Consider the following 19,970-nt stretch of genomic DNA (forward strand, 5'->3'; position numbering starts at 1 on the left):
GGTACTTTTACTTCTTGTGTCAAAATAGCTTTAAAAGAACCAAAAGGGATTAAAAACAAAAGACAAATTTATCAGACATAAATTTCGAGATGTCTGAATACAATATAGGACTGTCTATGATCAAAACACTTAATTCTAATCTACTTTTCAAGTACTGCTCTGCGTCCATATTTGGTTGTTCTGGTGTTTTCCAAACAGTTAACAAAACAAGTTTAATATCAAAAGGAAAAAGTTAATCACCCACGGAAACGAGGACCTAGCTGTAACGAGACGTTTTCGAAAAGCATAATTTCTATTGTGTGGCCGATAACCTCAATTGACGTACGTTAGTGATATTGAAAACCACAGCGTAACACAGTTTTACATACTGAGGTCGGAAAACGTTCCGCTTGACTTGAACTCTTGAACCAATGTTAACAAATTAACAAACATTTAAGATCTAAATTTTCCCTAGCCCTGGTCTTCAAACATAACGAATATACAGCAGGAGAATTCATGTACAAATCAGTTCCCGCAAACGTGGGATGCCTGGCTCACCTGAACCTTTTTTCTCAGTTTCCTTCTATAAAGAGGCATTTTTACTAAGGTGACGCCGGGTAATATACTTTTTTTTTTATCTGGAGCCAAGATTGCCTTTTCGATAAAGGGACGGAGTATTGATGGAAAGCTCGACTTCCTCAAAGCCCCTCGTCTCACTTTTTGGTCGCTTCTTTTACTTCTCAACCTGTCCCGTTCAGAGAGAGGGGGAGGGAGGAAGACGGAGAGAGTCGGATAGGAGTGGAAATACACAACTTCTGATGAGAAATGAATCAGTACTATTCCGTCGGTAAATGAAGTGGATGAGTCATCGAACAAAAGATAGACACAAGGCTTCTCGATCCATCGATTTCCGCTTTCTCGCAGAGCTTTTGTCGAAACAAACGCAAGCTTCCATTATTGGCATCTTGGTCTCGCACCGCGTCAAAAATAATTCTAACAAAAATGACTTTTTGAGTGGTGGATTGTTTAACACGGCATGTGAACTCTAGAACAAAGTAAACTGATTTAAAATCCTGCATGTATTCACCTGGGTAAAATTACCGAACTGGACTATAATCGGAAAGGAATTTACGACCATTCACCCACGCAAGCTCAGTCGGCTTCTAGAACTTAAAGACAAAGAAAATGATGATCCCATTGAATCTCAGTTTGAGGCCACATATTTTGCCGAGAAATTATTACAGGATTTACAGCAAGCACGCAATAACTTTGCGTGGTTTTGTGTGAAATCAGGTCAAATATTATTTGTAAGAATTCGATACCAGTAAAGAAATAAAAAAAAAATACGCGGTTATGTATAGAGATAACGACGACCTTTCCGAAAACATGAAAAAAAAAGTTCGGTCCATTTAGTTTGTTGATGACTGCGATGTATATATATTGTCTAATGTGTTTTCACCTATAAAAGAATTAATTTCTAAAAAAGTACAACGACAAAAAGGCCTGAGTACCACAATAACATTACTGAGTCAGTCGAGGTGAACCGGCGAGTTTTCAAACTAAAACTGATTAGATTTCAGTGATTTTCTAGCTGGCCTCGCCTTATACGGGCATGCATAAGCTGACTGGTGTTCTCAGTTACCTTTAAGGAGGTCAGATTAATCAATAACACGAGACTTGGACAGTTAATTTTGGCTGTGACAAAGATTCCCGCATGCAAAACAATAAGAAAATTAACTCTATGGTTTAGTAATCATTACGTCAATGATTTTGCAGAGAAGATTCTGGATCAGCCAAAAAACAATTGTAGGTGCTTTCTAGTGACAGGGAATACTCCTCAAATCCGAGCAGAAGTACTCAGCAAGCTGCCTGACGGATCCAAGCACCGAGGTGACGATGGCGCGGTCCGTCATCAGTTCTATTTATATCTCCGATAAACTGACCCACAGTGTTCACAGAAACTAACATTATATCAGTTTGTATTGGTTTCAGCATTAGTTTTATAAGTCATGTTTCTTTTGGTTCCAGTTATGAAAAGGTTATCGTAGCCGGGGGTGGTAGCGGATAAGCTCCCGCTGTCTCCTAAGTGCCCCCATAAGGCGTGCGTCTCAAAATTCCTCTGACAACCAAGCCAAACTCCTGGCCTGTTCTCATGTGTGTGCCGGGCTTCGTCTCTAAGTAAACCAAATTGATTGCAAGGCTGACACTACGGCAAAGGGCTTGTTTATTTGGGCCAATATTTCAACTAGTACAACTAGTCTTCTTCAGGGTCAGAGTTACAATGCAATTCAATTCAATTCAATTCAATTTTATTCACACTTCAGTTACGACGAAATCATGACAATATAATTTATAGTAAGAAAAAAATTAAACGTGCGAAGCAATTTATTTAGTGATTATACATTCTACGGAAAAAGTGCGTAGTGGCCAAAGGAGCAAGGCTTTCGTGTTGGCCACTACCTCTGTGCAGTTAAATAAAATAGGGGGAATAGGAGGAATAAGAAAAACTAAGGACGGCTCTAAAAAGTTTAAATTTGAACGTAAACATAAATGGTAACGATTACGGTTTACGTTCAAATTAAACCTTTTAAGAGCCGTTAGTTTTTCTCATTGTAACTCTGGCCCTGAAGAAGACTAGTTGAGGGGAGGTTTTGGCCAAATCCGAATCCGCTGCTATAGTATAAATCTTCTTTGTCTTTTAATATTTTGTAAAGGTGACAGGCCAAACACGACTCCCGCTGGTCGCAAAATGTACCTTAGACCTATGAACAGTGCTTTCCCGAGTACGTTTCTGAGGGGATTTTCCTTTTTGATCAAAATGTGGTGAGATCTCTCTGCTGAATGGTGTTGACCTTTTAATCTTGATCACGAAGGAAAATACTCAAATTTACTGAATGGAGGTTTTCGGTGTAATTCGCTCTTGTACATTAATCCTAGGCTCTACAAACATTTCCTACATTTTCTACTATATCCCAATAAAGCTCAGTGTCATTTCTTTGTTTACTTAAAAGTAGGTGGTGGTTAACTAGAAAGCCTTTGCTACTTTGACCACGGGCACCACACACATTTTATAATCTGTACTGTAATTATTTTATCTTGTAATCACCTGTTGTAACTATACTTTTCTTTCTTTGTTAATTTTATAAATATTGTGAAATAAATGAACCTGAACCTGAACCTCGGAGCCGTTTGTATTATTTTCGTTATGCCCGTTCTGTACGCTAGCTTTAGGGCTTTTGTTAAAGACTTTGGGTTCTTGCAGTGGTTTCAGCTTGCTTCCTTTGTGGCCTCAACACTTGAGGTATTGCGTTCTTAGAGCTGACATGTACCTATATCGTTCTGTTGTCTTATCTCGCATCCAACAGATATTTAAAGCTTAGACAGCCAGCAACTGTCTTGTAAGCGTCAAGGACATGCTGCAGTAGTTACTTTAGGCAAATGTCTGCAATGTTATTTCTTAGGCAAGACTCGAGTTTCGGTCCTTGAGTGGACCTCATCAGTTGCCGCTACAAGGTGATCTTTCTTGAATGATTCAACGATAAATCTGTTGCCACATTTGTACTTACCGGTAGGATCGAAAGCTCTTCTTTTTTCATTGGCTCGTTCAAAAAAACCAATAGTGTTGATCCAGTTTCGATCTGTTCTAGGTTGTGTTTCTGACTGGGGTATTTTTTCGCTTTTTTGACCACGTAGGGTTTAGTTTGACACAGAAAAGTAGTTTCTCTAAAGCTGCATTCAGATGTCTACATGGAGATCTAAAAGAATGAGTGGTATATCTGAAAAATGCCAAAATTGAAAAATTAGTCGACAAACCTCCAACAAAGACCGGCCACAATCCGAAATTCTAGACAGACAGAGTCCGGAATTTGAGCCAAAATTCGCAGCTGATCCGCGATCCAGTGTATTTATCAATCCACGAATCCGCTTAATTAATCGCAAAAGTCCGCAATCCGTGCGCTTTTTTTTAGGCCAAAACCGTCGATCCGCGAACCTAGCTATTCACCCCCCTCCTAGTTGTACTAGTTGAAATATTGGGCCAAATGAGCCCTTTGTCGTAGTGTCAGCTCTGCAATCAGTTTGGTTTATTTGCACGTAAAGTGACGTCTGGCATGTACATTTCTACTACAAGAGATCCGGCAACGGAACGTATTCAGAACAGTTTATTTTGCGTCGTGTGGTCCCATGCATCCAAACGTTTAGTCTCTAAGCTTGGCGGAACCGCTTCTACCAACTAAGTTGCTTCGGGTACTCCGAGATGGGGCTGGTTAACCTGAAAGGACTGAAAGGCCGCTCATCTATGCATCTCGGAGAAGGTAACAGTCTGATTTCAAACCCTCTTTGCCTTGCGGCACACCCCCTCAGGGGAAAGACCTCGGAAGTAAACCTGGAGTGAAAATCCGGAGTGGAGTCCCTAAGGCGGTCGGCTGTCTATTTTTCACCACCCCCTAGCCAAGCCGGCTTCAAGTGTGATGCTGTGCATTTTCATGGACTTCATCGGTGTGGCCGAGAGGGCGGGGAACCTGTTGTTTGGGCAGCACAAGGTTTCCATACGCTTTCGCCCAGGCTTGCGCCCTGTAGAGGCCACTCCAGTCTCGCCACATGGCGAGAGACAACACCCAAGAAAGCAGTATAAGGCCCCGGGAATAAGGCATATCACAATGTATCGTGGAGGCAACCCACTTCAAAACCCTGGCATCAGCAAGACCTGATCAACTAAGCGTGACTCCCTCAACAGCATCCGCAACACCAGAGCCTATCACACCGCTGATTGCGACACTGATTCCCTCGAGGGTGAAACTGAATATTTCAAGATTCCCCGTATCAAGAAATGGTCTATTGTTCCGGCTCAACTTTGGGCATTGTGCCGTTAGACAATAGTCCTTTTGTCCTCGGTGGCGCTGAGGGACTTTGGTCGAAGCAAAACGGAAAAGCTCACGACTGATAAGGAAATTGTCGGCGTGACAATTTAGCTGTATTGGGGGAGTGGGCAGCGTAAATTTGCACTCGTCAGGTCAATTGTCACTGGTGTACCCCGAGGAGAATTGACCACCAGTGCGCGCATACGCACATCAGACTGATTGGAAACCTTTATGTAAATTTAATTAGGAAAATGCACGTCGTAATGAAAATATTGAGTTGCTATTGGTTAAACGTAATATCTCAGATCATGCCTCCTAGATATGCACAGATTTCTGGCAGTTAAGCATTTATTTTGCAACACGGCCGTTTGAGAAAAACAGAGAAGAAAGTCCTCTATTACAGTAGGAGCCCTGTAAGTCTAGCACAAAGTCATGGAGCGACTTAAAAACAAACATGATCTATACTTCTCCAGGCCACAAGTGAAGTCGTCATTTTATGGAACACAGGGATCACAAAAGTGTAAATCACAAACAAAGGAGAAAGAGAATGGCAATAAAAGAGAGCAGTGGGATTACGTAACAACATCATCGGATGAGGAAAACAGCAACCAGCCATCCAAGTTTAAACAAACAAGAAGAGGAGCAATTTGCTATGTGATTGAGAAAGAACAGCAGTATCATAGTATACCACTTTCACAGTTGAGAAAGCATCTGATAGTTTACTATACGTTAATCGAATATGGACTGTTGTGATGTAAGACCGTGTTTGCCTTCATGCAAATGAACCTCGCTTGTTGAGCAGACATGAACTTAAGTTTAAAGGATGGTCCATTTTTTGCTTTTTTTATTTAAAAAAGTTAGTTTTTTGGTGGTTTCATTAACAATTATAAGAGAAATCTGTTTAGTGGAAGGAAACACCCAGTTTATACTGCTACCGACTGTTATTTATTTCTCTCGGCTCCCTTGATTTTTGGTGCTTGGTGCTTGGTGCTGATGCTTTTTGATACACTTGCAGATGTTTCGAAACGAAACGCAACATTTTGGAATTTCAGAAAAAAATGTTGTTTATATTACAATGGCGAATACAAAACTGTGCTTCTCTTTACAATCCTCTCTCATCTGTATTTTTTATTGTATTTCACAACAATGTATATATTGTTAATTACCTTTTCTTCCTAATGTTTTTACATATTGTAGCTGTTGATGTGATCCTTTTCGTTGCGTGCCAAGAAAGATTTATTTCCAAAGGTAAACATTTTGTTAAACGGTCCTCAGGTTATTTTTCGACTGTACCAGTCTTCCGCGGATAGAATGACAATGCGCGTTGCGTGGATGTTTGGTAGTTGATTCGCATGACTATTGGTCGATATGAGATGAATGTAAAATTATCTATCGGGAACTGTATTTCAGCGGAAAGTACGGAAAGTATAACGAAACATTCCTACCAATCCCTAACTATCATTTTGAAAAACATGGCGGACTCTTGTTTCTACTCAAGCAGTAAGCTTAAGGAGAGCAGCGAATCATCACCAGCATGAGGGCATACCCAGACAAAATTCTTAGACTGGCTCGAAGGAACACTGACCAGCAGCCACAAGCAGAGTGCTGAAGACAGCTGGAACTCAATTCGCAATACCATCTACAGTAACCACAGTCCTAACGTGCGGCAAGAGAGAAAGAACAGTGCAGATTGGTTTGAGCTTAACATCACAGTGATGGAGCCAGTCATCAATGCCAGTGTACTGATCAACCACAAATTGTGACCAAAATCAGGAAAACCTGCTTCGTAGTTGAAAGCTGCCTTCTCGAAGCAAGGCCCAGCAAACAGCACTCCGTTAACTACTCATGGCTTCAGCTATCAGAGCACATTCAACAAGGGCATCAAGCTGTCAACGGGCAAACCAACAAAGAAGTATGTGCCCTTAAATCCAAAACAGGGTAGGTCATCACAGACTGGGGCAAGCAAATGGCAAGAGGGGTCGAACATTACCTCGACCAATACTCCAGAGAAAACACAATTTCCCAAGACGCGCTCAACGTCATTGAGGACCTCAGTGCTTGTCCTGGTGAAACTGGACTCCGAACCTAATGAACTCAGTAAAGCCATCCGATGTTCTGTCATGTGGCAAGGCGCATGCAAGTTTAAGACAGCATACCCCCTGAAATCATCAAATGCGGGACCAGCCCTGTTGAAATCACTTCACGAGCTCCTGTGCCTCTGTTGGAGAGAAGGCAAGGTATCCCGGAATATGCGGAACGCCAAATCATCGCCTTGTACAAAAACAACGGTGACCGCTACGACTGCAACAACTATCGGGGTTCTCCCTGTTGAACATTGTGAGCGAAGTCTTCGATCGCTCGCGTGGTTCTGGATCGCCAACAAGTTCTCGCCGACCGCATCTACCCAGAATCTAAGGGTGCCTTCAGTGTGGAGAGATCCACGGTTGACATAATTTTGTCTTTTTCTGAGCTTCAAGGAAAATGCCGAGAAGGGTAGACGTCGTTATACATCGCCTTCATCGGGCTTACCGAAGCGTTTGACCTCGTTAGTGATAGTGGTCTTTACCTGATGCTGGAGAAGATCGGTTCTGACCGGTTGTCCTCCAGGACAGGAAGGGAACGTTTTGAAACTTATTACATGAAAAACTCCATTTCTTACAGAGGATCCATTGTATGGAATCTTTTAGAACCATCCGCCGTCAGCGCCAGGGATTATGCCAAAAGGGCAAAAAAGTCTCACGCCCTCAGAAACCTGAACTTCAATGAAGAGTCACCACAAACGGGCTGTCCCCGAATTAACAGCGATTTCGTTTTTCATTAATTTTTAATTATTCTGTTTATTTCTTTTATTGTACATATTTCACCTTTTACTGACCACATTCAATTTTAATAATTTTTGAATTGCTTATTACACGACCCCATAAGCTGTATTAGCTTTAAAACCCACCGTGTTTTAAATAAAAGTTGTTGTTGTTGTTGTTGTCAGCTATGACGGTGTGTCATCAGAGCCCTTAGCTTCGTGATCTTGGGTGCATGCTCAACATTGCTTTTCAAACCTCTGCCGAGCGAGTCCATCTGCTCACCAGAAGTGAGGGGAAGCTATTCAACTTGTCCTGTCTGAATGCAAAGACCAAGGTCCGAACAGCTCTCATCACGCAGAGGGTTGTTATTTGCAGACGACGTCGCCCTGACCTCGCACAAAGCAGAAGGTCTCCAGCAGCCTGTCAATAGGTTTGCTCACTCTTGCAGCACGTTTGGGCTGACCACTGTCAGCATAAAGAAAGCCAACGTCATGGTCCAAGGACTTCCTGCACCACCATCGAAAACAAGGTGCTAGAGGTGTACAGACTGGAGGTCACTTAACGTTTCAGCTACCTTGGTTCTACTGTACGGCCAGCAACCTGTCACTTGACGTGGCAATTCATAATCGTACCTGCCGTGAAGGTTTGGATCAGCTACTGCTGTTAATGCTGCATTTTCCCACTAAAATGTTTGGTCTTTCCAAAAAAGTCACTACAATGTTCGGCTGATGCTTGTTATACGCATATTTATTTTATTAATCCTAACATCTTTAACCGCGGATATTAACTCTAACAACAAAGCAGAAGCGGTTTTAACAACGTATACAAGTAAATGCACCAAAAATCACCCTACCACTTAAGTCAAACTCCTGATCAGTATTATTATTATTATTATTATTATTATTATTATTATTTCTTTATTTATACAGGAAATCTGGTTTAGCATAGCTAGTTTAAACAGAGTCCTGGTTAAATAGGAAATAAACAAATAACAGAAAATCAATACAAAATAGCACACTAATAAAATACACAGAGACGCACTATTATTAATAGGATTCCGTTCAGAGGCGCTTGAAGTGGCGTTTCGCCAGGGATTTAAACATACTAAAGTCAGTTGCTGATCTAATATTACGCGGTAAAGAATTGTAAGCACGCGCACCATTAATCCTGAAGCTTCCCTGGTACTTGGTTGTTTTAGCTCGGAGCAGTCGTAACTGGTCACGATGCCTGGTGTAATAGGCGTGGATTTGGTGAGCATGCTTAAATTCCGTCAGCAGGTATGCAGGCGCCATTCCGTGGATACATTTATAGACGAGAACGCATTTAAGGTAGTCTCGGCGTGCTTGCAGATTGGGCCAACTGAATACGGTGAGCAGTTCGTCGGACCCAACAGAACGGCCCTCGATTATACATGCAGCACGGCGATTAAGGTTATCTAAGTATGATTTACTACCCAGGCCACAGCTCAGCCCAGACTACCGCGCAATTGTCGAACAAGGGCAGCACCATCGTGTTATTAGGGCTTGGCTGCTTGGCGTTTGAATTCCTACAAAGTGGCCCGGTTCCACTGTTAATTTTTCCCTCAAAATATTTTTATTCTTATTTTAAAGTTCCGTGAAAAAAAAAAAAACAGTTTTCTAGGAAATCGCCAATAATTGCCTCCCTAAAATGTTAGGAAGAAAAATTGTAGTATGATCTGTAAAAACCTATGATATTTGGGATACAATGATCTACACAATAAATGGAATGCGGTACATTTGGGCCGCAAAGTGCTGACCCCATCTTTTTTTCATTTAATTTATTTGTCACTAATCAGTTACCGCAAGCTTTACCTAAAACTAAGTGCACTGCTGTAAGCAAAATTAATTGCAAAAGCTGTCACCACCACTAATTACTAATTCTACTAACAAATCGTTAACAACACTCGTGACGAAAAGACCCCTTAATGGGGCGTCAATAAGAAGTTAGCGTCGAACTCATAGCGCGGAGTACTTTACTTGAATTTAAGAGCGGTATGATTCACCGGGCTTCTGGCATGGAAACCAGAAAAAATTGTCATAACGGAAAACGGGATTGGTTATTTTTCTTGAGATGAAATGTTGCCGGTGGTGAACTGAGGTCTTTGCGGTTTAATTACGCAAATCACAGAAACCAGTCACTTTGCGGGTTCAAGGCACTCGACGTCAAAGCGGGTTCAAGATAAGGGTCATGATTGCCACGGGTTGGAGGCACGGAAAATTGACGAGGGAACAAGAGCTTGAAAACTTCTGTATGTGTTTGCGATTTTTATGAAGGATTAACCGTTCGCTGATACACAAAATCGCGTGACCTCGCGGCTTTCACTTCCTTGATCCTATTATAATCTAATAGGATTTAGAGACGGACGGAAGGGTTTAGAACACTAAAACGGGGCAAAACGAAAACTTGACGTGACCAATTATTATCACAGAATGTCCATGAGCAAGACTGAAAACATGAGTGCAAACCATGATCTCTCGCCAATCGCCATGACGTGCGAGCAGACGAGAAGAGAGAGAACAAAATTGGGAGCATGTACAAAAGTCGCTTCGTTTCGAAATCCCTTTGCTCTTGCGGAATGGCCAATCCCAGCCTTTAATCAAGGAAAACAGCCGGAAAGTTATTTTTCTCATCATCATTTTCCCGAATTTTCTTTTAGCTTTTTAACGGCGGAAAACGATATACCTCAATATTCAAAATTGACCCAAAATTAGTAGCCATATCCGTTACTCAGACCGTTTTCCAGATTCCGCCCACTTTGAATTGAAAGCTTTGAGACGCCGATAGCATAATATTAATCTCCCAACGTAAACAATATAAATAGATCCGAAATCAGCCTTCTTAAAAGCATTGATATTATTTTGTTTTGAAATAGTATTGATGAGGTAAGAAATGTTGTATCAGTATTAAACGTCATATTCAATATATATATCATTATACATTTGACCTCAATTGAAAATCAGCTTCTTCTGTACTGTTGCAGATCTAAGCGCTTGAGCCATAAGACATCGGTCAAGGTGAGTTTTGCAGAATAAAGGGTTTAAGATTATCGTTATTATTAAGTAAGGTCTTCTTTAATTATTAAATGATATTCTACTGAAACGAAAAGGAAGTGTTTTAAATATTTTTCCACTCCATACACGACTCTTACCATGATCGAGCCCGCATCTGTGCATTCTCAAAGGCTCCCGAAAAGATTTCGGACCCGAAAAACTATTTTACCTGCACAAAATGTATTACCAAAAATTCAATTTTTGATAATTTTGAAAGTATAAACATTTTAAGTTTTCCAAGATTAAGAAACAGATTTAGTTAGTTTGTACGAAAATAAAACAACCGCCAAATTTAAAGCTCCTCATGGGCTTGAGAGAGGCAAGCCTGCACTCACACATCGTACGAAGTCCAACCAAATTTTTCCTTAGCGGTGTAAAGGTATAAAAGACTTTTTTTTCTTCGAGGACTCGGAAAGATATCAAATTATTGTAAGCGCTAATTTTGCGATGAAACACTTTTTAAAGGAAATTGGCGCCAAAAATATGCATTGTATCAAAGCCATTGATGTGGGCAGTCATGCGTGAAATCCTGATTGACACCTACCGCAAGGAACCAGTGTTCTGTAATCGGAAGTCGATATGGCGGCGAGCTGAGTTGGGTTAAAATCTAAAAGAGCCTTTCTGGGCTTCTAGCGGCAAGTATCCCCAGTTGAAATGGCTGCGTGGGATTCTAAAAACTTGGAAATTCGTAGCAAGTCAGTAGAGCAAACGCTTGTACCGTTAGTGACTCAGGTAGGATAGTTTTTCGTCGCTTTGTGACCGCACGAGTAACGTTGTCATGAATATCTATTGAAGGGAAAAACTTATTTATGTTTCATCTGTGGTGTTATTTGAGTTATTATTTAACTCCTAAGACTTTCACTTTCCAGTCGTCTGTAACATATGTTGTTTTTTATTTCTTGTTCGTAGATAACAACCCTTGTAAACCACAAAGACCATGGACGCAAGTCTGAAAGAGCTCGAAAAGCGATACATGAAATCGGCAAAGTTGTGGCTTTTGCTGTCGACCGGTTCGTTAGTGTTGGCGAGCAAATCGCAGAGGAAAACGAAGATGTCGCTGGTGAAATGCGAGAGGCATGTGAAGAAGCGAAAAAGTCAGGTGAAGCAATTTTTAATCTCACAAGCACAGCCGTGGATGTTGGAAGCGATGACGGCGTAATTGCGGCCGATAAAAATGGCATGGTTCGAGCTGCACGCTCGCTGTTGTCAGCCGTTACACGGGTTTTAATCATCGCAGACTCTGTTGTTGTAAAAAGACTTCTGAAAGCTGTCAAAAAGGTAAAGGATATGCTAGATTTGGGATTGAAGATTTCGACTTTACGAGGGTTCGTCTAGGTGTCTGGCATGCACTTAGATTGCTAATTGAAATATCACTTGTTCAACGTTGTTTATTCTGTTGCTTATTTCGACTTTCACAAGTGTTTAAACAAAAAATCCTGGTCGGGAAAAGTTCATTTCTTCAATAGCACATGAAGTTTGTAGTATTTTCAAGTAAATCTATGGAAAGCGTTTGTTTATTTCTGAATTCTGGCATCACAGACAGCATTGCAAGGCGAAATCTTTTATTCAGTCGATTTCCTCTAAATGACTTTCCTGATTGAATTTAAGCTTAAATTTCTACCAAACGTTTTGTTTTACCGTATGGATTTTCTCACAAAGGTCACCAGACTGTGGTAAATATATTTAGTTTCATTTTGGCTAAATTCAAGAGGAAGAGAGCTATTTTACTTTAAGTTTTTTTTGCCTTGTGTTGCCAAAATATAACCTTATCTATGCATGTGAAAAATATTTTATGCATGTAAATTGAGAGGTTGTAGTTATGTTGGTATGCATTGAAATGAATCATTGGAATGCAAGGGCGGTTTGAAAAAAAGTATTCAAAGATCGATTGCGAAATGATTAATTCGCAATCATACACAGATTTCGCACTTCAGTTTCCTCTTAACAGAAGAGATGTCCTTTGTTTTGAAGTTTGCAAATTGATGTTCGTTTTGGCAACCACAACTTTATACACCTTTTAGAGAATATTGAATAATTGGATTACCCTGTTTGTATAACTTAACACATCGTGATAACTTAAAGAGGCGCATCTTTGTCCCTTTAAATCCACGCAGAAACTGTTTGCAAACAGCTGAAGAACACCTTTTGGAAACCAAAAGTTTGTTTACTCTATCTAATTAGTACCACAATCTGCAAAACATCCTTCGTATCATTTCTTATTTCCCGGCAAAAAGATTATTTGATACGTTTTCAAAAGCTGTAAAATATATACAAAGGTTGCTGTTTTTTTGTGTGTGTGTGTTTCTGGAACCGGATGGCATTAACTTCTTTACAAACAGCTTGACAGCCTGTGTTGACGAATTTTGAATGCATGTAATTTACACACCGGTGTGTGAAACAAATAATGTTGATCGTTCCTTTAATCCACGTTGGGTATTACAATACCTCCAACTTGCAGTGATAATCTCTTTATTACGTCATGGGTTTTACTCTCTGCTGCACTTACAAATTAATTTAATAACTTTTCCTGTTTACTCACAGAGTATAACTCTGCTTGTAATGTGGTTGTTTCTGAAGCCATTTATGAACTTCAAAGTGTGACCATTCAAATGAAACCTGTTAATCACTACCTCCTACAGTGCTATTTATTGATCATCGATACTACATAAGGTGTTTCTGACTCTGAAGTTTGTAAATCTTGAACTACACTAAAGTGTGACCTTTCAAATGGAACATGTTGAGCAGTTTTCCATTGTGGTGCTGCTTATAAGTTCACTATACAAGACGGTCCTAAGTTTGACAAATGGTTAGTTGAACCACATCTCTATAGAGAATTGTGTAGCTCTAGAAAATATCCATACCCCCACAGTAGGGATTAAAAATTCCAGAGGGGAGCCCTGGGGAGGTTTAAATAGCCAAATTTAAAGTAGAGCATGAATGTAAATTGGAATTTTCAAGGGGGATGGGTAGAGTTTAAGAAAAAAATCTCTTCTATGAGGGGGATGGGGGTGGGGTATGGATATTCATTTTAGATTATGAAGTATTTTGAAAGGATACAAATTCATTTTTTGAGTAGCATTTTTGGTGGGTAACTGTTGTTGTTTCATTTGGTCCGTACCATCTTTTGTGACAAAAGCATTTTGTTCCTTCCACCTAAACTTGATAAATGTTTTGCTTGTAAATCCCAGGTGGATGACAGATTGAAGGAGTTAGAAGGTGTGAACACATTCACAGATTTTGTGCAAGCATTCAGCCAGTTTGGATCAGATATGGTGGAGTTAGCTCATTTATCAGGAGACAGACAAAATGTAAGTACCTCCTGACTCTACTGTTTTTCAAAATGAACACTTCTTCAAGATGGATGGATGTATCTCCAAGGTTTAAACACCTTTCAAACATAGATATTTGTCTAAGAGGGAAAGGTCTCAAAATAGACATGTTAATAAGATGATGACCTCTCTTAGAGCGCTTTCCATTTGCTGGAATTTCCGGCTAGTCTGTAAATTGAATGCCTCATTTTGAAGGGACAGTGCTTCAAATCTTGAAAAATAATCACTCCGAAAATGGTACATGTGCTATTTTGAAGAAAATTGGAAAGACTAGGTTAAAACTTATCCTTCAAATCAGGTACATTCCATTTATGATTATATAACAAGCCAAATTCTACACGCATTTTGATTGGTTTTTAGTTATGATCTATTTGAGGACAGACGCATAGATGACGTCACTATTAACAACTTTTGCTTTTTTATTGTATAAAACAAATAGATTCCATGTTGCCATGCGTCTGTTCAGTAATAGATCATAGATGGCGTCAAAATGTGGTAAGAACATCAGTGACACACGAGGCGCACCATGTTTTGATATCATCTGTGATCTTTTACTGAACAGACGCATGGCAACATGGAATCTATTTGTTAAATAGACGCTTCTCTGAAATGGCGGCCCAAAATTCAAATAAGTTAAAATTAAAAAAGGTATACCAGCATTAGAAAGTTAGAGCACTTTTACATTAGTAACCCTGCAAAGTTTCAGCATATCAGGTGTAATATCAGCTGAGAAAGTGTAAGTTGAAAAGTGACAAATTTACAGACGTTTGTATGATTGGGGGGGTATGACGTATACCCCCAATCATACAAACATCTGTAAATTTGTCAAATTTCATCTTATATCTCCTAAGCTGATGTAACACCTAATATGCTGAAACTTTGCAAGGTTACTAAAGTTAAGGTGCTCTTTCCAGTGCTGGTATCAGTTTTTCATTCAGTTCAATTTTAACTCATTCAAACCTGTTGCCGCCATTTTGGAGAAAGGTCTATTGACCAGTTTGGCTGCCAGTTCTGACAAGTGGAAACTACCCTCAGATGGACACCTATTTTAGATGGATACCGGTATCGTGGACATCTCTCTCAGAGGGATGTCTGTCAACAGGTGGACACCTGCTTGATCCCAATGACACTCCAGTTTTGTGCCAAACCTAATTTATCAATTAAGGCTGGGAAAAGGGTGTCATCAGAATCAGTTTGACATGGCAGTTGTAATTTGATTTGGGAGGCATCATTGGTCTGCCACCGAATGCAACATTATAGTGACGGTCAATTTTTATGCTGCTACTCTTTTGTGCTAAACCTGATACATAAATTACTCACTGTTTTACAGTATTATGCTCAAAGACCCACAGCCATGCTCGGACCAGTGTACACATGTAGTTTTAATTTGTGAAATAGTGCCAAGCACGACTTTCGCTTGGTGCTCGCAAGTATCATCTTTTAGATTTTAATTTTTAAAGCCTTGTGGTTCATCTACAGAAAATTGCTCACTTTGGCATAAATCTTTCTTTTTTTTACCTGTTGCTTTCTTCCTGACATGGGAGTTGAAATTTACAAGTAAATTTATTTGAAAAAGTCAAACAAACTCTGACTGATAAAGTTTATTTTCTATTTTTGTAATGTTATCTAGCCATAGCTAAACCTGATCAGCCACATGTTTGTGGAGAATTCTTCTGTTGTACAACATTTGGTGAATTAAGTTAGGCAGAAGTATGCTGTCTGAATCAGTTGTCACTCGGAAGTGACGTCTCGAACAGGCCTGAGCGTGCACACTACATTTTTAACCTCTCCTAAGTGGGGTTTGTTTTGTGAATGGGACTATGACTGAGTGTCCACTTTGGAGAGGTTAAAAATGTAGTGTTTGTATGTGAATGGGATCATGATTGAGTGTACTATTAGGAGAGGTTAAAAATTTAGTGTTTGTATGTGGCTGGGACCATGACTGAGTGTCCACTTAGGAGAGGTTAAAAATTTAGTGTTCGTTTGTGGCTGGGATCATGACTGAGTGTCCACTTAGGAGAGGTTAAAATTTAGTGTTCGTATGTGGCTGGGACCATGACTGAGTGTCCACTTAGGAGAGGTTAAAAAATTAGTGTTCGTATGTGGCTGGGACCATGACTGGGTGTCCACTTAGGAGAGGTTAAAAATTTAGTGTTCGTATGTGGCTGGGATCATGACTGAGTGTCCACTTAGGAGAGGTTAAAATTTAGTGTTCGTATGTGGCTGGGACCATGACTGAATGTCCACTTAGGAGAGGTGTCCACTTAGGAGAGGTTAAAAATTTAGTGTTCGTATGTGGCTGGGATCATGACTGAGTGTCCACTTAGGAGAGGTTAAAAATTTAGTGTTCGTTTGTGGCTGGGATCATGACTGAGTGTCCACTTAGGAGAGGTTAAAATTTAGTGTTCGTATGTGGCTGGGACCATGACTGAGTGTCCACTTAGGAGAGGTTAAAAAATTAGTGTTCGTATGTGGCTGGGACCATGACTGGGTGTCCACTTAGGAGAGGTTAAAAATTTAGTGTTCGTATGTGGCTGGGATCATGACTGAGTGTCCACTTAGGAGAGGTTAAAATTTAGTGTTCGTATGTGGCTGGGACCATGACTGAGTGTCCATTAGCACAGCTGTCCACTCAGGGGAGTTTAAAAAGGTGTTGTTTGTATGTGGCCAACCATGACTAAATGTCCAGTTAGGAGAGGTGTCCATTTATGGCAGGCTAAAAATGTATTGTTTGTATGTGGCTAGGACCATGACCTGGTGTCCAATTAAGAGAGGTGTCCACTCATGGTAGGTTAAAAATGTATTGTATGTGGCTGGGACAATGACTGAGTGTCCAATTGCGAGAGGTACATGTCCACTTGTGGGAGGTGAAAAATGTAGTGTTTGTATGTGGCTGGGGCCATGACTGGGTGTCCACTTAGGGGAGGTGCCAATTTATGGAAAGTTAAAAATGTAGTGTTTGTATGTATCTGGGACCATGAGTGGGTGTCCACTAAAGGTGTCCGCTTGTTTGTTTGTGACTGGGACCCTAAAGGAGGTGTCCATTCATGGGAGCTTAAAAATGTAGGGTCAGTTATTAAAAGACAGTTTAGATGGTGTTTAACAAAACCACGTTCTAAGACATTTTCAATTATCTAAACATTGTCTGCTGCTAACAGTAACAAGAAGGCTTGCATACCAGACTAGAAAACTATTTATCTACTTTAATTAAACCACTTATAAACAGATTTTAAGGCCGACTGATTATCTAAAGCTGCCGCCAAAGTTAGACTTTGTTTAAATGACTGGCCCGTAGTGTTTGAACATGTGAGTGAGACCATGACTGGGTGTCCACTTAGGAGAGGTGTCCACTTGTGGCAGGTTAAAAATGTAACATTTGTTTGTCTCTGGGATCAGAGTGAGTGTCAACTTAAGAGAGGTTAGGAGATTTGAATGAGTTATCTCACCCGTTTTCAATTACTCGTAACTTACCAGTGATCAAATTACAGGTAAGGCAATTAACCATATTAATTTGTGAATTTTAAATATGCAGGATTTAAAGGATGACACTCTTAAAGCTGAAATGGGAGCAGCAAGGTCGATATTGGAAAAGTCAACCATGATGTTGCTGACAACATCAAAGGTAATGTTTGATTGAAATGACTTAAAATAAAGTTAAATACTCTGCCAGTCTGTCTACTGTAGATAAGAAGGTTGGTTTCTTAAGAAACTGTGGATCTGTGGGGAATAGAAACAAATGTTTGGTTTATCAACAGAGGTGATAACTTGAGGTAATTTGGCCACCGTAGAGATTCGAGTGCTGATGTCTCAAGCGTTAGCCCTTCGTGAATCGCTCTAACAAATCGAATCTTGAATCGCTTTTTGGCGGCCAATTTACCTATATCAACTCTGCTGATAGACTAAACATTCGTGTCTACACTAGACTTTGTTAACTCCTTGTCTTTCCTTTTTGGTCTAGGAGGTTGTGGCATGTTCATTTATTTTTTTTTATGTTTCCCAAGAATAAAATTCCAGAGCTTTAAAGTCTGCAGCTTGTACACAAAATAAATTAAAAGGAAGTTCTTCAAAATTACACTTAACTGGATAGCTAGGTTTTGTGTGAGAGCAAATCCAACAAAGACTTTGCACAGAATGTTAGTCTGATTCTATCCAGTAAACACAAGACAGGAGCAGCAAGAATACATCTCTGGAGTCTGCTACCAAAATCATGGCGTCATAAGCTTGACTGAAGGCCAATCCTGTAGGTTTAAGTTGAGACTCTGACCTTGTCATTATAGTCGAGTGTTTTCTAAGCTTGCAATTGGAAAATATTATTGTTTCAGTTGAACCACGTTAATGAAAGAGTAAACAAGAATTTTTACACTAGCAGCAGAGCTCACTGCCAGTCTTCTTGTTACAGACATGTCTACGGCATCCAGACTCGAGGTCTGCCAAGGGAAACAGGGAAGGTGTTTTTAAGAAGATGAGAGAAGCCATGGCAACGATTACATCTGTTGTTCAAGATGAGCATAAGGATGAGTGTTTGGAAAATGGAGGATTAGCTATGGATCTTGGACAGTTTGAAGTGAGTTCTTCTAGTGTCAGCTACCTGTAAGGAAAATAGTGGTAAAATTCCAGTGGGGGGTGGTCCTTTAGTGGACTAAGAATGCATGGCAGTGGCATGGTTCACAGCTCAGGGGAACAGGGATGGCGTGCCAGTGGTGAGAGCCCTTGTCTCCTACCATTGTGGGTTTGATGTTAAAAAACAGCTTCTCAAATTCATTAATAATATGTGAAGAGAAAACAAAGGAAATCACTACTGTGGGGAAGGTTTGGAAATGTGGTCTTAATAAGTTCATTTCAATTCAACTAAATTCAATTCAAGTTAATCAAATTTTATGATAATTATTATCATAAACTTGAATTTCACCAAGAATTATAAATGGCTTGAGCTTGAGAAGCTATACATACCAAACACTTGAAACAGTGTTCCATCCGATTTCCAAACATCTCGAAGTTGGTCAGAAAACTCGGCTGCGCCTTGTTTTTTCAACGCACTTCTCGGTGTTTAAAACTCAGATGAAACACACTTCCTCATGTCTGATAAGCTAACAGCTTAAATCAGGCAATTTTGTCCGTTTGTGGGGCTATATTTTGGAGGTTCTGAAGTTTTAGAAGGATTTTGGTGTCTGAGATTTGTGGTGCCTTACATTTGGATGGTTCTTGGCTCCTTATGAAAACCCTGTCCTACTTGATGCATCCTACAACAGCTAGAGCTACAAAAAATTGCCGTAATATTATTGGCTCGACCGCTCGCCCTCTTTCCCCTTGTGAAATGTTGAATAGCGCAAGGAACGTGGCGTCTTTTGCAGGCGTGTTCAATTTTCCAAACAACAATGAATGGTGGGAAAGGGAGGGAGACGCGATCAAGGCGAAAGTTTAAATAGGGTTAAATGTAATTTAACTTAAACGACTTGGAGCAAGTTTGCTCCTTGGTGGCATGGCGTAGCGCGGCATAAGCGTTTATTGGCGTATAGTTTGGGCAACTGGTGGCACATTAGCGTATGGACGTTTGTTGTTACATTACTATTTGGGCCTGGTTCAGGTCTGCGGGCAGTTGCGTGGTCAGCGGTATTCTCTTGCGGTTTAGGCGTGCTCCTTTGCATGTGCTCGGAAATTTACTCTACTCAGCGTTTTTCGTGGCGTGGTTAGTTTATCGCGTTTTGTTGGGCTTTTCTTTCCCTCCCTCCCCTCCTGGTAGTGTTAGGTGTTATTGTTTGGGATTGGTGTTAGTGTTGGGGGTTGGTTAGGGTTAGGGTTAGGGTTAGTTCTTTGCCTTATATACTTATTATTTTTCCACTAAGCTTCTAGTCACACTGTGACGGGTGCTAGGGTAGGGGCTGGGTTGTGGGTGGGGCTCCTGGCTTATGGGGTGTTCTACCTACCTGGGTT

At 40.4% G+C, this 19,970-nt stretch overlaps 1 protein-coding gene and 1 long non-coding RNA gene across 2 annotated transcripts in view; one reads left to right on the plus strand and one right to left on the minus strand.

The window, feature by feature from the left end:
- The window catches only part of LOC146472441 (uncharacterized), a 113,776-nt gene that overhangs the window by 27,959 nt on the left and 65,847 nt on the right, over positions 1-19,970 (minus strand). The window lies entirely within an intron of this gene.
- LOC146472442 (alpha-catulin-like) overlaps positions 11,248-19,970 on the plus strand; it is a 30,984-nt gene continuing 22,261 nt past the window's right edge. Inside the window, exons 1-5 of the mRNA XM_085119785.1 lie at positions 11,248-11,442; positions 11,620-11,988; positions 13,899-14,018; positions 17,572-17,661; positions 18,439-18,603. Coding sequence (XP_084975911.1) covers positions 11,365-11,442; positions 11,620-11,988; positions 13,899-14,018; positions 17,572-17,661; positions 18,439-18,603 — 822 coding nt within the window. The 5' untranslated portion in view covers positions 11,248-11,364. The remainder of the gene's footprint in view (positions 11,443-11,619; positions 11,989-13,898; positions 14,019-17,571; positions 17,662-18,438; positions 18,604-19,970) is intronic.

This window comes from Pavona decussata, unplaced genomic scaffold (assembly GCF_977016875.1).
Source record: "Pavona decussata unplaced genomic scaffold, jaPavDecu1.1 SCAFFOLD_100, whole genome shotgun sequence".
Taxonomy (NCBI): Eukaryota; Metazoa; Cnidaria; class Anthozoa; order Scleractinia; family Agariciidae; genus Pavona; species Pavona decussata.